We start from the raw sequence: 18,849 nt of genomic DNA, 5'->3' as shown, positions 1-18,849 counted from the left end.
CGCTCCGGGCGGTGCTGTGCGAACGTGCTCGGACACACTGACACACTCGGACACACTGACACACTCGGACACACTCGGACACACTCGGACACACTCTGACACACCGTAGAAGGTGGAATACTCGCAGCCAGACACACACACAGAGCCTGGGGATAAAGAGACGGGAGAGGTCCTTTGTATGGAGTTCCGAGGGGTTTATTGAGATCCCCGCCCGAAGGGATCCCAGAACAAAGAGCACAGAACACTGAGCGGTCCGGGGTTTTTATCCAGATCGGCACCGAGGGAGGGGCAGAACATCAGAGCCTATCCTTTGGGAGCCAGGGAGTGGAGAGGGAGTGGGGTGACAGACAGTGACCAGTGGGAAAGGCGAGGGGTGGAACAAGGGACCCGGGAACCAGTGGGGTATCAAGGAAAGGAGAACCATCTAGAACATGAACTTAAAAAGGGTAAAAGGGGGTGGTCTTAGACCTCTGAGCCTGCCCACCAGCGGACCTCCATTGTTCTGGGGCTCTGTGGCTTCTTGGTTGTTCCTGCAGTGGATTCAACCACTGCGACAGGTAAGGTCTCCTGCTATAGCTGCAATCAGGGTTTTCCCAAGAGCAGGTGGGCGCCAGGGTTCCAGCCCATTCAGGACACTGGGGAAGAGGAGTCTCCACGTGGCCCCAGGCCCAGGGGTGCCACTGGCCGAGCTGCCTGGGGGGACAATGAGCTGTGGACAGACCCCTCCCGCTGTGCTGCGCCCGTGGGATGCGGCCCCACAGCCCAGCCCTGGCACGGGGGGCACGTGCCCAGTCAGTGTCTGGGCATTCTCCTCCTGAGCTGGCCCATGACAATTATTTCCAGAGGAATTTTGAACCCTGTCCAGGACTGAAATAGCACCGCAGAGCAGCTCGGCCGCTGCAGGGGTTATTTATAGCCCTCGGCTGCCAGCACACGGCCACTGCACGGGCTGGGCAGCCAAAACCCCTGACACGGGGGACACCGGTGCCCAGAGAAGGTGACAGGAGTAGATTTCCCCTCCCAGGTGTATGGCCTGTATTGGGGCAAAGCCATCTTGGCAGAGGGAGGGAAGAACTTTACAGTGAGAAAATAAAGGGAAAAAGAGCCATGGGCAGAGGAGAACCACAGGGAGCACATGAGAAAACACGAGGCCACACCAGTGCCAGAGGCGGATTCGATTGTCACTTTAATCCACAGACTGTGCATGCACTGTAAACAGGATCATCAGGCAGGTTCGTTACTGGTGTTTTATTTGTCTTTAATATAAAAGTTACAGGTCTGAAATGTTCGCAGGAAGATGCCACCATCGGGGTTAGTGGTAAATCTATAATACAACGGAACTGCTTGGGGGGAGAGGCCTGGGAGTGGGGCAGGGGGCTGGTGACTGGGGGCATCGCTTCTCCCCACTCCCTGCCCCGGGTGGAGAGGGGACTCACACACTTCCCTCTCCCGAAAAAGAGGTGATGGCCTTGAGGAGGCTGCCTGCAAGATGGGAACACACTCGTGGCCAGTCTTGCACGGGGATATTCTGGGGCTTTTGCTCCCCAGGGACTGCTCCTGGAGATCGGGGCGGGGGGGGGATCTCTGCTCAGCAAACCTGAAGCTGCTCCAGGCAAGGGGACCCTCCTTCAGGGTCCCTCCAGCCCTGCAAGCCTGGCCCAAGGTTGGGACATGAGCCAGGAGCTGTGGCTGGGACACTGCTCAGCTGGGGATGACAGCAGAGGAAGAGGAGAAGGCGGAGGAAAGCCGGTGGGCTCAGCCCCATCCCACTGAATGGAGTGCTGTGGCCACTCAGACCTGCTGTCCCCACGCCCTGGGCTGAGCCTCTGGCTCTGGGGGGGCTGGCAGAGGGCAGGGAGTGAGACCTCCTTCAGTACTAACTGGGCTCATGGGTTCAAGTGCAGGGAAGAACCTGGAACAGCTCTGACTGGCAGGGGAGGAGGGGAACACCCTGATCACAGAATCACAGAATATGCTGACTAGAAAGGGACCCATCAAGGTCACTGCGTCCAACTCCTGCCTCTGCACAGGACACCCCAAAAATCCCACCATGTGAGAGCATTGTCCAAACGCTTCTTGATCTCAGACAGGTTTGGTGCTGTGACCACTGCCCTGGGGAGCCTCTTCAGTGCCCCACCACGCTCTGGGGGAAAGACTTTTTCCTGATATCCAGCCTAAACCTCCCCTGACTCAGCTCCAGCCGTTCCCTCAGGTCCTGTCACTGGTCACAAGTGAAGAGATCTGCACCTGCCCCTCTGCTGCCCCTTGTGAGGATGCTGAAGACCACAGTGAGGTCTCCCCTCAGTCTCCTCCAGGCTGAACAAGTGCCCTCAGCTGCTCCTCACAAGGCCCCTCCAGACGCTTCCCCATCCTTATGGCCTCCTTTGAACACTCTAATAGCTTCCTGTCTTTTTTATACTGTGGTGCCCAAATTTAGTGTTGTCAGCAGATTTCCTTAGCATCCCTTCCAGTCCTGTGTCCAGGTCATTAATGAGGATGTTGGAAGAGCACAGGGCCAAGGAAGGAGCCCTGTGGAACCCCAGTCACTGCCACCCTGTGAGCCCAACCCACGAGCCACCTGCTCACCCCTCACGTACCACGGTCACTCGGCTGGATGAAGACAAGCTGCCCCCTCCTGTCCCTCTGCCCTCTGAACCCCCAGGGTTGTGATTCCAGAGCCACCACCACACATGGCTCTCCTAGGAGAGCCTGGCCACAGCACCCAAGGGCTGCTCAGAGCCACCAGGGTGAAGCCCACACCACATCCTGGGTGTATTCATCAGCCTTTTCACCACCTCGCCACGCTGGGCTTTTAAAAGACCTTATTTACAAAGGAAACATGGGCATTACTTCCTGGGAAGCCTTTGGGGATTGCAAAGCCTTGGCTGGACACAACACACAGCTCCAGTGCCCTCAGTGCCATGAAAATAAACCACTTTTGAAGTGTTCTGGCTCGGACACTGTGGTTCAGCACAAAAGATTCCTGCTCCTCCTGCTCTGGGGCTGCACAGAACTGTGTTGAACCCCACACTCCCCTCCCCCAGAAGATGCCCTCGTGGGCAGGGGGTCTCTCTGTGCTTGGCCACTGTATGAGTCCCATGCCTGAATGTTGAGGGAAATAGCCAAGCTGGGTACAACCCCGGGCTGTCGCTCCCTCCTGAGGGTCAGGCAGAGCCGGCCAAGGCTTTGCAATCTGTTTGGAGAAGGAAAGGAGTGCAGCTCTGATTCACCCAGAACAAACAGAGGCTTTAGCAGGCACAGAGCTGCTATTGAGAAATAAATTAAGGATGCTCTGTGGAACTCCACGTCTCTATTCCTTGGGAGCTGCTGCCCTAAACCTGCAGGATTTTGTCAGAACCCTGTAAAAACCTGTGACCACAAGACAGGGAGATGAGAGGCTTGCAAGGCTGCTGAAACCTGCAGGGCACACTCACACCCACGATCCAGCTGCAAACCACTGGAGCAGGACAGAGAAGAGGGATGTGAAATGGCCTGGCAGGGGCTGTGCTGGGGAGGACACGCTGGGTGGGACACAGAGGGGGGACAGAAGGGCTGAATAAGGCACACTGAACAGACTGGGGTTAACACTGTGTGTGGGAAATGACACCCCTGCCTCGCCCTTCCATGCTGGGCTGTCCCTGCCCTGCTGGCACCAGCATGGCAGGACTGGGGACAGGGACCTGCTGGGGGTCCTGCCAAAGTGGGGGTCTCAAAGCACAGCACCGAGGGTCCCAACGGGGAGCCCCGGAGAAAAACATTTGGCAACAGAGAGAGGAGAGAGGAGTGGGGTGGGAGGACAGGGTGGCTCAGCTGGGCACAGGGCTCCTTCCTGGTTCCCATTTCCAACCCAGAAATGGATCCTCTGGCTCCTTCACGAGGCTCCTGCCCCTGCTCTGCAGCCAGTGCCCACTTGGCCGCCCGGAGCCTCCTTTATCCAGCACTTGGAACAACATTGTCACTGGTTGTGGATTTTGTACAGACTGGTTTGCACTTTTTTTTTCCTATAAACTCATCGGTATTCAGACATGCATCAAAAATCCCCAGGGGGTTCTAAACACTAGGTATGTACAGTCTGTATCCTACAGCATTTCCTGTGCAAAAGCTAAGTACCATCGCTAAGAGACACGGGGTCACAGACAGGTGACCCCCAGTACCCGGGCAGTCCATGTTTCCAGGTTCAGAGGGATTTACCGTTGCTTAAATAATGAGATCTGAGAGGAGGAGGGGGATGTGATGACTGGAGATGGCGGGTCCCTGCCCACATTTTCAGTGCCTCTTCCGTATCTACGACCGGTGCCTTCCTCCCGTGAAGAAGGCGCCAGAGATCTGGGGTGAGCCGAGACCCCTGTAAACACAAGCAGCTCTCTGACAGCAGAGCTCCTCTGGCAGGCAGCGGGAGACGCTTCCATCCTCGTGAACACGTTGGGAAGGTGGCATTGCAGGGGAGACTCCAACCCTTGGCTTCCACGGCTGCTGCTGCCCGACGCCGCTCCGGAGATGAGTCAGTGGGTGCTGAGCTCCTGCTGCCCCTGCTTTGCGGATGGAAACAAGAGCCAGGGTACACCTGGATGCAACGGGCCAGCAAACCAGCAGCACGCTTGCGTGGGACGCTCCTTCCACACAGCTCTGTCCCCGGGGTTAAAGCTGGTTCATGGCACAGAGGGACGGGAGGAGGAGGAGGGCGAGTGCAGCGAGCACCGGCCGATCTCTGCCCTCGGCGGCTGCGCCGGCGCCTCCGGCCGGCTGCGAGCACCCGGCATTCCCACCCCCAGGGATGGCTGCCAGCTGGGAGGGAGGGTGTGTCATCCAGTGGCAGGTACAAACATTGAACTCCAGTCTCATAGCTGCCCTCGGCGCCTCTGCGGAGCAATTCTCCTCGCACAACCCCTCCTCCTAGGTTTTCTCTTCCCGATCTGTTTTCCGCCTCGTGATGTTCCGAGGTTTGATTTTCAGGGACAGTTCCCACAGGGCCTCCTCAGCCAGGTGGTCGCTGAAGTCGTTGAAGAATGACACTATGTCGTCGTTCCTTTTGATGTCGTAATGTCTGGAAAACCAAAGAGGAGCTGAAGTTAAACAAGGGCTACCTGGGGACCTCTCCCAGCTTTGGGCCACCCCTGTCCTGCTCTGAGGACATCCAGCACTATGTACTCATGACAGTGCTGTCACACCACAAAGGGGAAAAACCCATCGCTGAACTGGGGGGAAAAAGGCACCTATCACACAGAAATCAGCACTTGGATCTGCTGCCTCTGCTGCAAGACAGCACTGAAGAAAACCCCAAATATCCCAGAGAACACAGGAACCAGCAATGGCAAAACTTGTCTGGATCTCAAAACTAATATCAGAATAATGTCCTCACAATGTTTATCCAACCTAGAGAGGGAAGGAGACTGATTAGAGCCCTGTTGCTCCCAGCTCTCCTTACATCTCCCTTCCCCCTTGCACGGGGGCTTCCATGTCCAAGCTCCCCGCCCCAATCCCCACGGTGGTGCCCCAAAGCCAGCTCAGAGCCCCCACTGCTGCACTTACACTTGCTGGAAGCACCTCATGCTGTCCAGGATGTTAAACTGCTGCCAGCGCTTGGAAAAGTTCACTTTGCTGTCAATGTAATCAGGGTTTCCCAGATGGACAAAGGTCAGGTCCTGCAGAATCAGGCCTCTGAAAGAGGGAAAGGGGCAGCAGGCCAAGGGAGTAGGCAAATAGACACAGAGGTTAGTCACACAAGGCAGGGTGGCCAGCCAAAAGGCAGCCCAACAACAGCCTCCCACTGCCACCAAAATGGCAACCTTATCCAGAGGGAAACATTCCCCAGCAGCAGATCCAAAGATGCAAACACCCCCAGCTGGCCACCCTGGCCCAGACAAATTGCTCCAGAGAGGGCCTGTGGGCTGATGTGGCACAGTGCTGCCTTACCCCAGATGCTGGGCAAAAGGCAAGGGCTGAGCTCAGCAGCAGCTGCTGAGAAATCCTTGAAGGAACCATTCTAATGTGTGGAAGCAATGGCAGAGGAAGGAACTGCCCACTCACAAGTAGGGGATGCAGGGGGGCTCCACGTCGGCCAGGGCTGCCCGGTAGGCGCGGAAGGACGAGGAGCTGTCGATCAGGGTGCAGTACTCAGCCAGGCCCTGCAGGACACAAATCCTGTGGTGACACCTGTCTTTGCTGCTGCAAACCCATTTGCTTTGTCACCTCCCCCCAGAGAGCCGCACAGAGCAGGGAGGTACTATCATCCTGCAAACACCTCCAGCTGATTTCCTCAGCCCGACCCTGGGGTGTTCACGCAGAACATCGCTGCCTTCAGCCTCCCCAAGCCTTGGGCTGCAGGAGGAGGAAGAGGAGGAGGAGGCTGTTGTCCCCTGTGGCTGTGCTGGCACTCGTGCAGCTCAGAATGCCCAGCCACGCTGCAGGCCTCCAGCACTGTGGCATTTTACCCGCTGCAGAGCAGTCATCCACCATCCCTCCACCCCGGGACACTGCTGAGCTGTTAAACCACTCAGCTGTTTCCCACATAACCACACTTACCCTTCTCCCAAAGATCACAGGCCCCACTGCTCCTCACCTCTGAGGTTTGCTTCTGCCACTCCAGCCTTCGGATGGGTGCAGAATCCAGTGCAGAAAGAATGGCCAGATAGGAATTAAAATTATTCAGCTTTCGTAAGTGCTGTAAAGAAGGAGAATATTCCAGTTACTTGAGAGCTCTGAAAAGCCTTCTAGCATCAAACAGCTCTACCAAGCAGAGGGCCCCACTCCCCTGCTCCTTTAAGCAGCAGTGTGTGTGATTCACAGGAAAAACCAAGCTGATACCTTCATAATCTTTATAAATTTAAGGAGCAGCCTCTCTCGGTCCTGGGCTTTCTCTTGTAGCATAATTATTGAACGGACCCTGGAAGACAGACAGAATAAAAGATAAATCTACTTAAGCAGAGCTCAGATTTCCTCATGTTTCATTAAGAAAACTCATCACTGACAGGGATGAGCCAATACTAAAAAGTTCACAATACCTCCAACTTAAATGGAGCATTCTAATCCACAGCAAAGACAGGGCAATTTCACAGAGTGCATTTATTTGCATGGGGAATGTTTGTTTCAAGGGCTCAGTGATACTGATAATTATTTCCTCTGGGTTACAAGGCCTTCCACAATCCTCCAGAATTTTATTTCTGCTGTGCTCTGGGGGTCTTTGATAAGTACTCTGCATCTACTTCCAGGCCAAAAATATATATTATCCCATTTGTAACAAAGGAACCCAAGCCTACGAGGAATATCTGGAATATTTGCAAGGCATTGGAAGTTAAGCACAGTTCAGTGCCATGGCTGTTCTGAGCTCCTTACCAGTAGGACATGTTATTAAAGTGCTCTGTGAACTGTGTCAGGTTGGGGCTCTTCTCTTCATTTTGTTCCTTTGCCCAAAGCAAAACTTCTGGGATCTGCCAAGGAAGAAGAGGAGAGAGGTGGGAAAACACCACATATTAAAATGGGATTTCTACCCCAAGATTCCGAGCTGCAGCCTGTGTTCACAGCCACTTGCTGACACAAGATCAGCTGTGCCCTACAATCCAGCAGGTGTCTGGGAGAGCTGGCAGGGAATACCAGAAATTGCAGAGGGTCCAATCCCTCCCACTGCCCTCAGCCCATCCTTATCTCTGTACCTCGATTTTATAGAAGAGTTCAGCATCCAGCAAGGTCAGCTGCTCGGCTATTTCATGACTGTGGAAATCATGCAGTGTCCCTGGCCTGTGAAAAACAAGGAGGAAGTACAAAGGCTCAGAAAGTGTGACCTGTTTTCTTATCTTTCTCGTATTTCGAACTGAGGAAACTCTTGTGTTCCCAGGGAAGGGATGCCCTGGCTCTCAGAGGACCAAGACATGGTTATGTGCACCTTCCCTCACCTGGCTGCCACGCCTCGGGCCGCGAGAGGTTTGATGGAGTTGGCGTAGCTCAGCATTTTCTTCTGGTCCACTTTGTCCAGGATGTTCTTGCGCAGCACTCTGGCCAGGCTCAGCTCCCCACTGCACACCAGCCGGAACACCAGGTCCATCAGCAGCTTCAGGATTTCCTCCGTCAATTCCACCAAGCTGAGAGGAAGATGGAAAATCCAGGGCTAAGACACCAAACTCTGGGGTTTGTATCTGTACTGAGTGTCACTGCTCTTTCCTACAAGCAGAATTGGGTGACTGGAATTCCTCTTCTTCCCAGCTCTTCCTTTCCCAGAGATTCCCCTTTTACTTGTTATTTTAAAACCACTGACCCAGTTAGGACACACAGGAAGAACCTGTTCTTCCAACACAAGGGTTCAGCACTACAGGTGTCTTCACTGGTCAGGGTCGGGGATTTCAGCTGTCATTATAGATAGGGTTAAAAAAACATATCTTCCCTAAAAACCACATTTTCCCAGCTGCCAGATTTCTGTGTGTTACTGACCCTGCATCCCAGAATGAAGAAGGCAACTCACCACAGCTCATCCACCACTCGCACCAGCACGAAGAAGGTGTTCTTACTGACTCGCTTCTTGAACGTGTCCGGGAAGTGGCAAAACTTCTCATATGTTGGTTGCAAATTAAAGAATCAACTCAGTGTGGCCAGACCAGCATCAGTGCAATTCCCAGCTGCCTTGAGGAACCATAAGATCATTGACTGGTTTGGGGTGGAAGGGACCTTAATAATCATCCAGTTCCACTGCCTCCCATGGGCAGGGACACCTTCCACTGTCCCAGGTTGCTCAGAGCTCCATCCAGCCTTGCCTTGAACACTTCCAGGGATGGGGCAGCCACATTAGAACACCACACTGTTCTGTCCTGATGGAAACTGGTGTTCGATTTCCAGGAGATAAGGGACACTGATATGGCTCTAATTAAGATGGTATTAAACTGACACCAGCTGCTGGTAGCAGGGGGTGTCAGGAGGTGCTTTCACCTGGCAGAATTCAGAGCAGGTGTACCCTGAAACTGTTCTCTCTAAGGTGGAATTTAATGAGCAGCACTACCCTGCAGTGATCTCTCCCACTGGTCTGTGACATCTGGTCTCAACAGATCTCAGATGTCATCTCTACCTTCCTTGCTGCCCAATCTGCTGCAATGAGGACAGTGACAGGGGAGACAGCACAGGTTGAAAAACCTTCTGCCAGGTGGCCAAAGGGACAGAGGACAAGGTTATCAGTAAGTCAGCACTGGGAGGGGCCTGCAGGGATACCCCAGATGGGATTGTCACCTGGGCTGAGCCGTGCCGTGCCCTTGGCCGCCGGTCCCAGGCGGAGCAGCGGCTCTGCTGCAGATGGCACTGATGAGCTGCAGCAGGACACGCTGACGTCAGGCTCCCTCTGACGTGGGTGCACAGCACCAGAGCCCACGGGGCCTCGGCACTGCCCGGACCCAAACCCTGCCCTGCTCCGCTGGCAGGGAAAGGAGCCACGGGAAAGGGGCCAAGGGCAAGGAATGGCAGCAGGCTGCTCAGGGAGAGGCCTTCTCCATCTTCTGCCAGGAATGCTCACCCTGCACATCAGGGCCCTGCCTTGTTACCAGTTACAAGCTCAGTTCAGGACTGGGAGGCCAAGAGCACAGCATCTTCATGGCTGAGTTTACTGCAGTAAGAGAGATAAGGTCTTGATGGTTTAATCATCTCTAATATTAAACTACACCTGCCCATGCAGGCAATGCCCAGGACCCCTCTGGAAGCCAGAAGGTGCTCTGGTCCCCACTCTACAAATGAGATGTCCCAAATAAAATACCAGGTCCCCAGTGACATACAGAAACCCTGAATTGCTCCTCTTCCTAGCCAGGACCCTCAGGAGACAACTCTCAGGTCCAGTATCCACTGTGACTGGACCTGGCCTGCAGCAATTCCCATTGGAGAGACTGGAGGGGAAGGAATTCCTGCCTGGGACACCATCAGGGCAAGCACATCACTGACCATGCTGCCAGCAGGCTTTTGACCAAAAAACTTGCCACCAGCTCCCTCCATGACAACTGTCCAGCTCTGATTCCTGGTGGGAGTGAACTGTCACTAGTAAAAGGATATCTGTACTGCAGCTTCTTGATGAGCTCTTCAGGGGTAATAAATGTCCTGTACGTAGTCAGAAAGGCTTCACAGTACAGCACCAGATCTAGGGAAAAAGGCAAGAAAGCCTCAGTCAACCTTGCTTTCAGAAAAAGGAGTTTCTTGTAAGGTTGAACCCAGATGTACAGAGGAGGACATGGATACATTTTGGCACAAATGAACTTCCCAGAAAAGCTGTGCTGTTGGTCCTTACCAGCAGATGGACCCTTTGGCACAAGAGCAGCAGTGACACTGCCCTGTCCCCACCGGCCTGGCCCTGCCTCCCACTTGCAGCACTCGGGCTTGTGCCTCATAAAAGGGTCAGTGAAAAACACCTGCTTGTGGGACAGGAGCTATCAATAATGTGTAAAGGAAAAACGGAGTTTAGACCTTGGGGATGTTTTAAAGAGAAGATCTGATGGCAAGAGGTGATGCCTACTCTGGCTTTGGTGCTCAGGCAGGTCACTCTGCCCTCCCCATGAGGAACACACATGTATGCTGTGGTGCTGCAGATCTGCCCTTGCTGAGTTCCAGGAAGTCCCAGGGCAGTGTAAATAGAAGATTATTCCCAGCCAAAAGAAAAGCAAATTGCACTGCAAAAACTGATGCTGCCACAACCCGTGACCCTGCCCCAACAGAGATGTGGTGCACGCAGTCAGCCTGTGTTAATTCATCTGCAGGATGGGTTGTTACAGGGCCTAGGATTGCGAAGGCTTTGGGCATTATCATGGGCACAGAGGATGGAATTTGAAGAAGCAGGAACTGCAAACAGGAATGCAGATGTCAGGTCAAGACTGCAGAACACTCGCAGTCCCAATGCCTGGTCACTGTGGACAGCAGTGCCAAAATGGGAGCATTAGGCATTAGTGCCAGTATAAAGCAGGGCACGGCAGCAGGGTGTGCAGTGGATGGCATCCTGCCCCTGCCAGCAGCACTGCACCAAGGGCAGACAGGGAGCAAAAGCTGCTGTTGTGCCTGCCCAGGCTCGGCTGTACATGCAGAGCTTGTTCCAGCCACGACAGGCAACACCCCATACCCATGTGCTGTAACACCCAGCCACTGCTGTGAGGTGGGAAGGAGCAGGGCACAGAGGGAGAGTGGTACCTCTCTACCTGCAGTGTTTCTCTTGGCAGGAACCTCACCTTCCTCTTGCTCTTAAATCAGGAAGCGCTGCTGCCTCTTGGTTACAGACAACAGAGGCTGGGTGGTCACATCAGGTGTGAGCCCCAAGCCTTGTCCAGCTCTAATCCTGCACTCACAGCAAGTGTGTGTGGTTGTGAGCACTTAACTGACCATGGATTTTATTCCTGAAGACCACAGGTCTCTATTCCTTATGTCATTTAGCTTTTTCAGAAAACTCAAATGGACAAGACGCATCATGCACCAGGGCGTGGAGTTACATTTATTCTGGGTTCCCATCTGCCCAAAAGGCAATGTGAGGTAATACAGCTGGTCTGCTCTGGCACTTGAAGCTGCCAAGAAATTCATCTTTAAAGGAAAGCCTCTTAACTCTACCCCTCTGTGCCGTATGGCTGATTGATTTACAAGCCCCGAATTCTTCTCATTGTAAGCTTAATTCATTAACCCTCTCAGTCACCCAAACAGTGGGTTAGCATAGCACAAATTCCTCTGTGCTCCGTGGCTTGGCAGCGCCTGTGAGGCCGGGCTCAGGCACTGGAAACTGTCGCCTGCCCGAGCTCCCTCCACCCAGCTCTCCATAGCTGCACCACTGGGCGGATAAAACCCTGCTCTAGCTTTTCCCAGGTCTGAAAGGTTCTCCACAGCTCTCACCCCACTGCTTGCAGAGCCCTCAGAGCTCCCTGTTCATGAACTGGAGGTCCAGCACTCATGCCCTTATCAAGCAGCTGTCTTTCAACAGGAACAGACAGTAGAGAAGTTCTTTGTGGTGATGCTTGCTCCAGAGAACAGCAGGAGTAAAGCAGAGTTTCTCTATTCCACTTTCAGCATGTTTATAAGGGATATTTCCACCATCTCATTTAGACTATTTTCTTTAATATACATTTCCAGCCTTGGCACAACCCTCCTCTCTGGTGTGTTCCTAACTTTGGTCCTTTCTGCCTGGATTTGATGCCCAGTGCAAACTGAGAAACACAGCTGTCAGGGGAAGGATTTTCTTGCTAGCTGAATGGTGCTGGTAAGTAATTGCAAACATCTTATGCTACAGTAAAACCCCTGTCATTTAAAAACGTACATGACAGATATTTCCCCTTTGACTATCAACCTCTAAACTACGAGCGCTGAGTGATTCAGAGGGTTAGTGTTTTGCCTCCCAGGAGATAAGGAGATCAATCCTGGTTAAGGCCATCAGCACAAATGTGTTTGGCAGGTTCAAATAACTCTCTGGAAACACTGCAAAGGCTGTCTTTGCCACAGGTCTTGGAAAGGAGCTGCTTCATGTGTGTGCTGACTGGGTTTGGACAGATGAAGAGGGGTTTTAACAAATCTAGAGCTAAGGATTGCTGACATCCCCTCTCCTTGCCCACGTCTCTTCTTTTGTACTGTGGATTCCCTCTCTGAACTGGTCTGGGTGGCTACCAGGACACAAATGGTAGAGTGGCACTAGGAGGTGGCACAGTAAATTGAAAATACGGGGTGTCAGCAGAGCAGCACCTGAACAGACTCCTGATGCCCACGGGTACTGCATTAGACCCAAACTAATATCCCTTTTTTCCTACTTTGATGGAACAACCATTCCAGTACATCACCACTTCCTGAAATTCAAAGGACAAGGAACACCATTGGAAACAGGATCCATGCACAACAGGCTGGTCACACCTGCTCTCACAGAAGGCAGTGGCCCAGCTCAGCAGGTACAGGGACACCAACACAGCACTGTCACTGGTGTGCCTCATCTTCCAGATCCAGGCAAGGGCTGGGAGGAGTTAATCCCATCCCTGCTGCTAAATGGAACCACCAGGCGCTTATCCAGCTTACCTCCATCTCCCACAGATAAACACAACCTGCCAAGCTCAGAGGACCCCTGCAGACTCTCCCCCAGCCCAGCTGTGTGTGGCCATGGGGCAGAGGACAGGCAGCCAAAGCCGTGCCAGGCTGAGCCCCCAGCTCTGCCCTGCTGCTCCACGTACCTTTCCTGTCGGTCTCTGTGGCGTGCACCAGCAGAATGTCTCCAGATCCACCACGGACATCTGGCCCATCATCCCCCTGCAATGGGAACACAGCCACGTCAGGCACAGCCCAAGCTCCCTTAGGCCTAGTTTAACATCGCTGGGGTTCCAGCTCAGCAACAACTGGCAGCGCACACACTGTTCCTGGCACCGCTCGCAGCACAAGCTGGGACATGGTCTTCAGTGCTGGGATAATCCTGGAATTTGAATAAAGCATTTGGTGTCCCAGATGAGGAGCTGGGCTGATCTTGGGGTCTCTGACTCCTTAAGGCCAGGTTGTGAAGCTCAGTGAAAGCTGAACCTTCTGCCCACAGAAGAATGAGCAGAAATGCCACAAATACTCCCAGAAGACCTTTAACAGGGCAGCAGCACTGTGTGAACTGTCTCAAAGTGCAGGACCACGTACCACAGTGGCTGTGGGGTGGGAGGTCATGCATTCAGCTTGCATGTTCCTGGAACATCAAAACCCCGCGAGTTAATTCCCTAATCTGGAACTATTTGGCTGGAGGTCACCTGAAACGATCCAATAACTGGAAGAAGAAAACAGCCCTGTTAATTGCTTGACCCCTGCCTTGACCTGTTTTAGAAAGTCCCTGTGACTCTCTAAAACACATCTTTCTTCTAGCTACTGCATTTCACAACTTAAAATACGCAAAACTGATCCACCACTCAGCCAGCAGTTCCCATACTGCAGGAAGCAGCTTGCAGTGACAGTTCTATACTGCTTCAAACATGTAGATCAGAAAGAAAAGGAAGAAAAAAGACACTAAGACACAGATCTGCTAGTCCCAAATGTTCAGAAATCACTGATTTTTAAATGTTTTTTAAAGGAAACAATTCATCAGAGGAGGCTGGAGTTGTGTCTGGCTTCCCTTAGGAATGTCTTTATCACTTCAATATGCAAAACAGTGAAACAGCCATGGATTACAGCCATGGAGCAGCTCTGTCTAAGACAGGAATTTTTCAGGTGACCCTCTGGCAAGAGTCATGAAATACTACTTAGAGAACAAGTAAAAGCTTCTCAATCTCTCCTGCACATCTCAGCTGACCAAAGAACACTCCTAAAGTGCCAGTAAATGATCCATTCTCTCTGTTTTTCAGCCAAGCCCCCTGACAGTCTGAAAGCTTCAAAAGCCTGCATGGTCCCTCCAGCTGCATGTCAAAGAGAGCGTGGTTCAAGAGCACAGTGAGCAAAGCTGGCTGGGAGTGCACCCAAGGCTGAACACAAAGCTATTTCTCAAACACAGAAACAGTTCTTTTGGCTGCTTTTCCACATCAGTAACATCATGTCCTGCTCATTCACCTGCTGAACCTGCTGTCAGAGAGAAAGGCCAACACCATCACCCACACCCGGATTTACTGTGCTCAGGCTCTCAGGTGATTCATTTCAGACTGTCAGAGGCTGAAGAAGCGGGAAGGGGCAGACTGGGAAAAGGGCACAAGATGTGCTGGTTTTTAGGGAGACATCTCACCTTTTGCTAAATCCTCACTCACTGCTGGTGCTCCCTGCCTGCACCAGAATCTCATACTTTAACAGCTGCCTTCACACATACCCCACTTCTGCTGCAACCTAGTTTTTCCTAGCAAATAAAAGGTGATGCCTTGTTTGTGCACACAGAGAGTCAGATTTCAGCTCAGAGTAAACCAAAGAGTACAAAAACAAACCCTGAATGCACCTACCTCTTGCTTCAGTGTTAATCTAGACATGATTTCACTGTGGTCAATAAGGGACAGCTCATCTACCTCTTCCTCCAGCTGTGATGACTCCAAAGTATCTGGTGACTGTGGCTGCCTGTGAAAAAAAAGGGAAATAACCTTCATCAAATGACAGTAAGTACACAGACACTCTGGAGGTAAATCTTTTGCAAACAAGTCTGGCTCTAACTCTGTTGCTTTGAGCATCTCTTGGAAAAGAGAAAGATAAACCTTTAGGACCTGAACACCTGTCTGTCCGCATTTCTGGCAGACAGGATTTTACTATAAGTACACACTTCCATGTCTCCTTAATCCACCAAATTTTTAGTGCACACAAATTTAAGCCCTTCCTCAAGCGTACAGAGACTGAGCACACTCTACACATACATATCTTAGTCAGTTCATGACCTGCTGTGCTGAGACAAGGCGAGATGACAGGCTCTTGTTCTGCAGGAAAATAGAGCAGAAAATCATGACCATTTTTTTGGTGTACATCCCCCTCTAGAATTTCTACCCCCAAAGGCTGGTACTCTTGTGCCAGGACATGTCCTCTCTGTGCCTGTAGTTCTAAAGAAAAAAAAAAAGAGAAAGTACTGATGTTCCTTATAGCTTTCCCCAGGCACAGGCCAAAATCCCGTGCACCAGTCAGTGCTTCGAGCAGATAGTGAGCTTTGCAGAGCACTCCTGTGTTGTCTCCTTCACTGTAGGGTTTAAAACCCTCAAACCAACTGCAGGAAAATAGGAAAATGGGGGAGGGAAGTTGACTGTCACACACAAATCAACGCTGTTCTCTATTTTTGCTTTAGAAATGCAATTGCAGAGCAATCTCGAGCAGCAGGGAAGCACTCACTCCACTCCTCCTGAAGCCCATCTGTTACAGCTTGCACCTCTTCATTTACATAGGCAAATGATAGCTAAGAGCATTAGAAAGAATGTAAAGCCTCCTGCTCCAGGGCCTCAGCCAGCCTCTAACGAGCAGGGTTAGGAAGAAATTTCCCTCTGGAAGACTATTCCAAACAGGAATGCAGACTCTTTTCACACATCTCCCTGGAAGCAGGAGGGAGCAGCCAGTGTCAGTGGGAGCACTGCCAATGAGATGGACTGAGGATGGCTAACACAGGCTGCATTAACCCCCACAGGCTCCTTGAGTTCAGCAAGGATATCTTGTCAGGATTCTTCTCGTTCACCAGGATCCCACCACGCACTGGCTGTACAATAAAAGTGGGCTCAGAAGTTTAGACAACATGCAGGAGGTTTAGGGCAGAGTAGGCAGCCCCAAGGATGGTTTGGCAGAGGGGATGTTGGGACTCTGCACCCTTCAAACCTGGAAGGAGGACACCAGGGGGTCAGGCTCACCTTTCAGCACCATCTTTACCCTCCTTCCCCATGGCACTGCTGTTCAAAGCGGAGTCTTTGGAGTGGCCGTCTTTGACAGGGGGAGATTCCTGCCAAGAGAAAGGAGTTTTTCATCATTACACGGGGTCCTTGAGCCCAGCGAGCCTTGCACTTACAGTCTGCCTGCCTCTAAATGGCCCTTTACTGTAAATTCCTACAGAGCGGTTAAAGATTGATGCAAGTTAATGCCAAATGCCAGGAAAACACAGAAGTTAATCAGACAGGAAATTTGGGACCATCTCTGGAGACCAGTGTAATTAGTACTGTTTGCTTTCAACATTGTGAAATGATGCTGAAAGTTACAACACAAGTCTGCTGTTGTCTTGGATTTTAACCCTCTCACGACCTTTTATTTTTCCTCCAGCCCTTCCTGTTGAAATACACTTTGCCTCCTGCTTTAATCCAAACAGACACAGCCAGCTCTAAGCTCTCCAGTTTCAGTTCCCCTCTTGATCACAGCCCCCCCTGCCTCAGGGGGTGGATGCTCACTGCTTCCTACCTCCCTTCTCTCCCATCAGAATAGGTTTTGCAATGATGCAACGTTTCCACTCCACAACTCAGGGCTGTGGAAATGAGGCTAATGCCAAAAAGCAGAACCAGCTCAATCAGCGGCATGGAACAGCAGGTAGAGAGCTCAGAGCAAAGACACAGCATTTTAAATTAGCCATTTATTAAGGAGACAAATAGCCATGAACAGCAAATGGGAATATTAATCCAACAATGTCAGGAGTTCAGAATTATTTAACGTCACGCAGAGTGAAGCCTGGAAATTCAAGCTCTGTTCTAGTGAACAGACAGGACTGAAGCCACCTCCACGCTATCCACTCGGCATGGAAACACCCTGCTGAGCTTGGGTTTCTTGGTGTCTGCAGGGTTTTTCCAGACTCTATCTGTAAAGCCCTTTGCTTCAAAGTTGAGAACTCGCTCACAGCTGTCCAAAAGGATGGGCCTGCCCAGATGTGTCTCCTGAGGGGAAGTGATGGGAGCACTATCTCTTGGCGTATTTAACACCACCGTGGATAAAGGTCTTGGAGACATCCTGTAGGAGATGTGCCTTCCAAGAAGAGGGCAGGCAAAAGGATCACCATGGACCTCTGCCAGTTTCCTATGACCCAACAGGAAGATGAGACCTCCCTGGAATGGAAAACGCCCTGGCTCCTCTAGGAAATATCTAAGATACAAGGCTTGAGTAAAGGAAGAAACAGCGTGTGAGTACAATGCTAAATCCATCACTTACTTTGCAACCAAACAGTGAAGAGAAAAAAAAAATATTTAAAGCAGAAGGCTTTCTGTATTAAAATAGGGAAGGCAAAGCAGTTACAAGAAAAGACGTGGCCCCAGGATGGCACAGGGTGCATCTCTCTGGAAGGGAACTTCACACAAGCAGCTCCAAACAGCCAGCAAAGCGCAAAGGAAACAGCGCGGCAGGAGAAGCCATCCCTGCCTCCTGCCAGGGTTCAGCGTGACCCCAAAAGCATCTCCTGCTCTGCACCTGCACCAAGAGGGCCCCCAAACCTGCAGCCAGGAGTGGGCAAGCAGAGGGATGGCCAGCAAGGGAGCCAGGGCAGCAGAAGGACAGGGAGTTCCAGGGTGTGCAGAAGAGGCCGGTGCCAAGCGCGTGAGCCCCGGCGTGAACCCGGCATGCACCAGGCAGCCCCGTCCAGGGTCCGGCCTCTGCAGGTTGTTACTTACTCCTTCAGAGCGAGGGAGTTCCCCGTTGCTCTGGCCAGAGGAATACAGATTGACATATTCACCCTCACCAGCCTCCTCACTGGCGTTTTCACTCTGAGGGAGACAGGATGAAAGGAAATCCGTGATGGTGCCCCCCACCAGCGCTTCATGGCCGAGAGAACCTGGGAGCAGAACTGCCCTCGGCAGCTGCTGTCACCTCACTCGGAGCTGTTCTCTGTCTCCGTGGCCAGCACTGGCCACTGAGGCTGCACCATCATTATTTCTGGCTCTGGAGGACTATCCCGAAGGCCCTGGGCTGCAGGAGGGCAGCAGCAGGCACTGCTTGCAAGAGCTGTGGACTCCAGTGAGACTGCCAAGGTGCAGCGGGCAGATTTCAAGGTGCTGGAAGCGGACTGTTCAGAGCTGGACACAGAGTGCCTGTCCTACCCAGGGCAGTCCTGCTGAGCACAGACCAGCCCTGCAGCCCCAAGGGCATCAAAGGTATGCCCCAAACAAGGCTACAAGCATGGACTAGACTCATCACACCAGAATAAACCAAACTCGAGGCCTTCTGGGATATAACAAGGACCAAAAGCAAGGAAGATGCAAAGCAAAGTCACGTCCAAAGCGTGAAAAGCTGCACATTTACTCTGTAATCAGTGACCCTCTTCCAAACTTGGCAGAGAGGCAGCACTAGCATGCCCTGTGCTGACAGCTCTAATCCCATCAACTCTCGGCTTCGCAGCAGACGAAAGAGGAACTGTCTTGAAAATGAGGTGTTCAAAAAAGTATCTGTAATGGACAGACCTGCTCAGTGATCTGCAAAGTGATCTGGGACCTCAAACTAGCAGCGTGGGAACAGCGTTAGCCTAACTTCACCAACATGTGATGAGCTGCCACCAAGCACACA

General features: G+C 52.2%; 1 protein-coding gene across 8 annotated transcripts in view; it reads right to left on the bottom strand.

The window, feature by feature from the left end:
- Positions 1-1,163: 1,163 nt before the first annotated feature.
- RAPGEF1 (Rap guanine nucleotide exchange factor 1) overlaps positions 1,164-18,849 on the bottom strand; it is an 85,110-nt gene continuing 67,424 nt past the window's right edge. For 5 of the 8 annotated variants that reach the window (XM_048325260.1, XM_048325262.1, XM_048325261.1 and 2 more), the window contains 13 exons: positions 16,230-16,318; positions 14,859-14,970; positions 13,140-13,215; positions 10,015-10,099; positions 8,453-8,545; positions 7,890-8,075; positions 7,650-7,734; positions 7,333-7,427; positions 6,805-6,883; positions 6,560-6,661; positions 6,028-6,125; positions 5,530-5,658; positions 1,164-5,044 (listed from right to left, as the gene is read on the bottom strand). In XM_048325260.1, coding sequence (XP_048181217.1) covers positions 4,894-5,044; positions 5,530-5,658; positions 6,028-6,125; positions 6,560-6,661; positions 6,805-6,883; positions 7,333-7,427; positions 7,650-7,734; positions 7,890-8,075; positions 8,453-8,545; positions 10,015-10,099; positions 13,140-13,215; positions 14,859-14,970; positions 16,230-16,318 — 1,380 coding nt within the window. In that variant the 3' untranslated portion in view covers positions 1,164-4,893. Of the gene's footprint in view, positions 5,045-5,529; positions 5,659-6,027; positions 6,126-6,559; positions 6,662-6,804; positions 6,884-7,332; positions 7,428-7,649; positions 7,735-7,889; positions 8,076-8,452; positions 8,546-10,014; positions 10,100-13,139; positions 13,216-14,858; positions 14,971-16,229; positions 16,319-17,960; positions 18,054-18,849 lie in introns of all 8 variants that reach the window. The other 3 variants (XM_048325257.1, XM_048325258.1, XM_048325264.1) reach the window with 1 other exon arrangement.

Source organism: Corvus hawaiiensis, chromosome 21 (genome assembly GCF_020740725.1).
Source record: "Corvus hawaiiensis isolate bCorHaw1 chromosome 21, bCorHaw1.pri.cur, whole genome shotgun sequence".
In the NCBI taxonomy this organism is placed as follows: Eukaryota; Metazoa; Chordata; class Aves; order Passeriformes; family Corvidae; genus Corvus; species Corvus hawaiiensis.
This window is presented reverse-complemented; position numbering and strand designations above follow the sequence as displayed.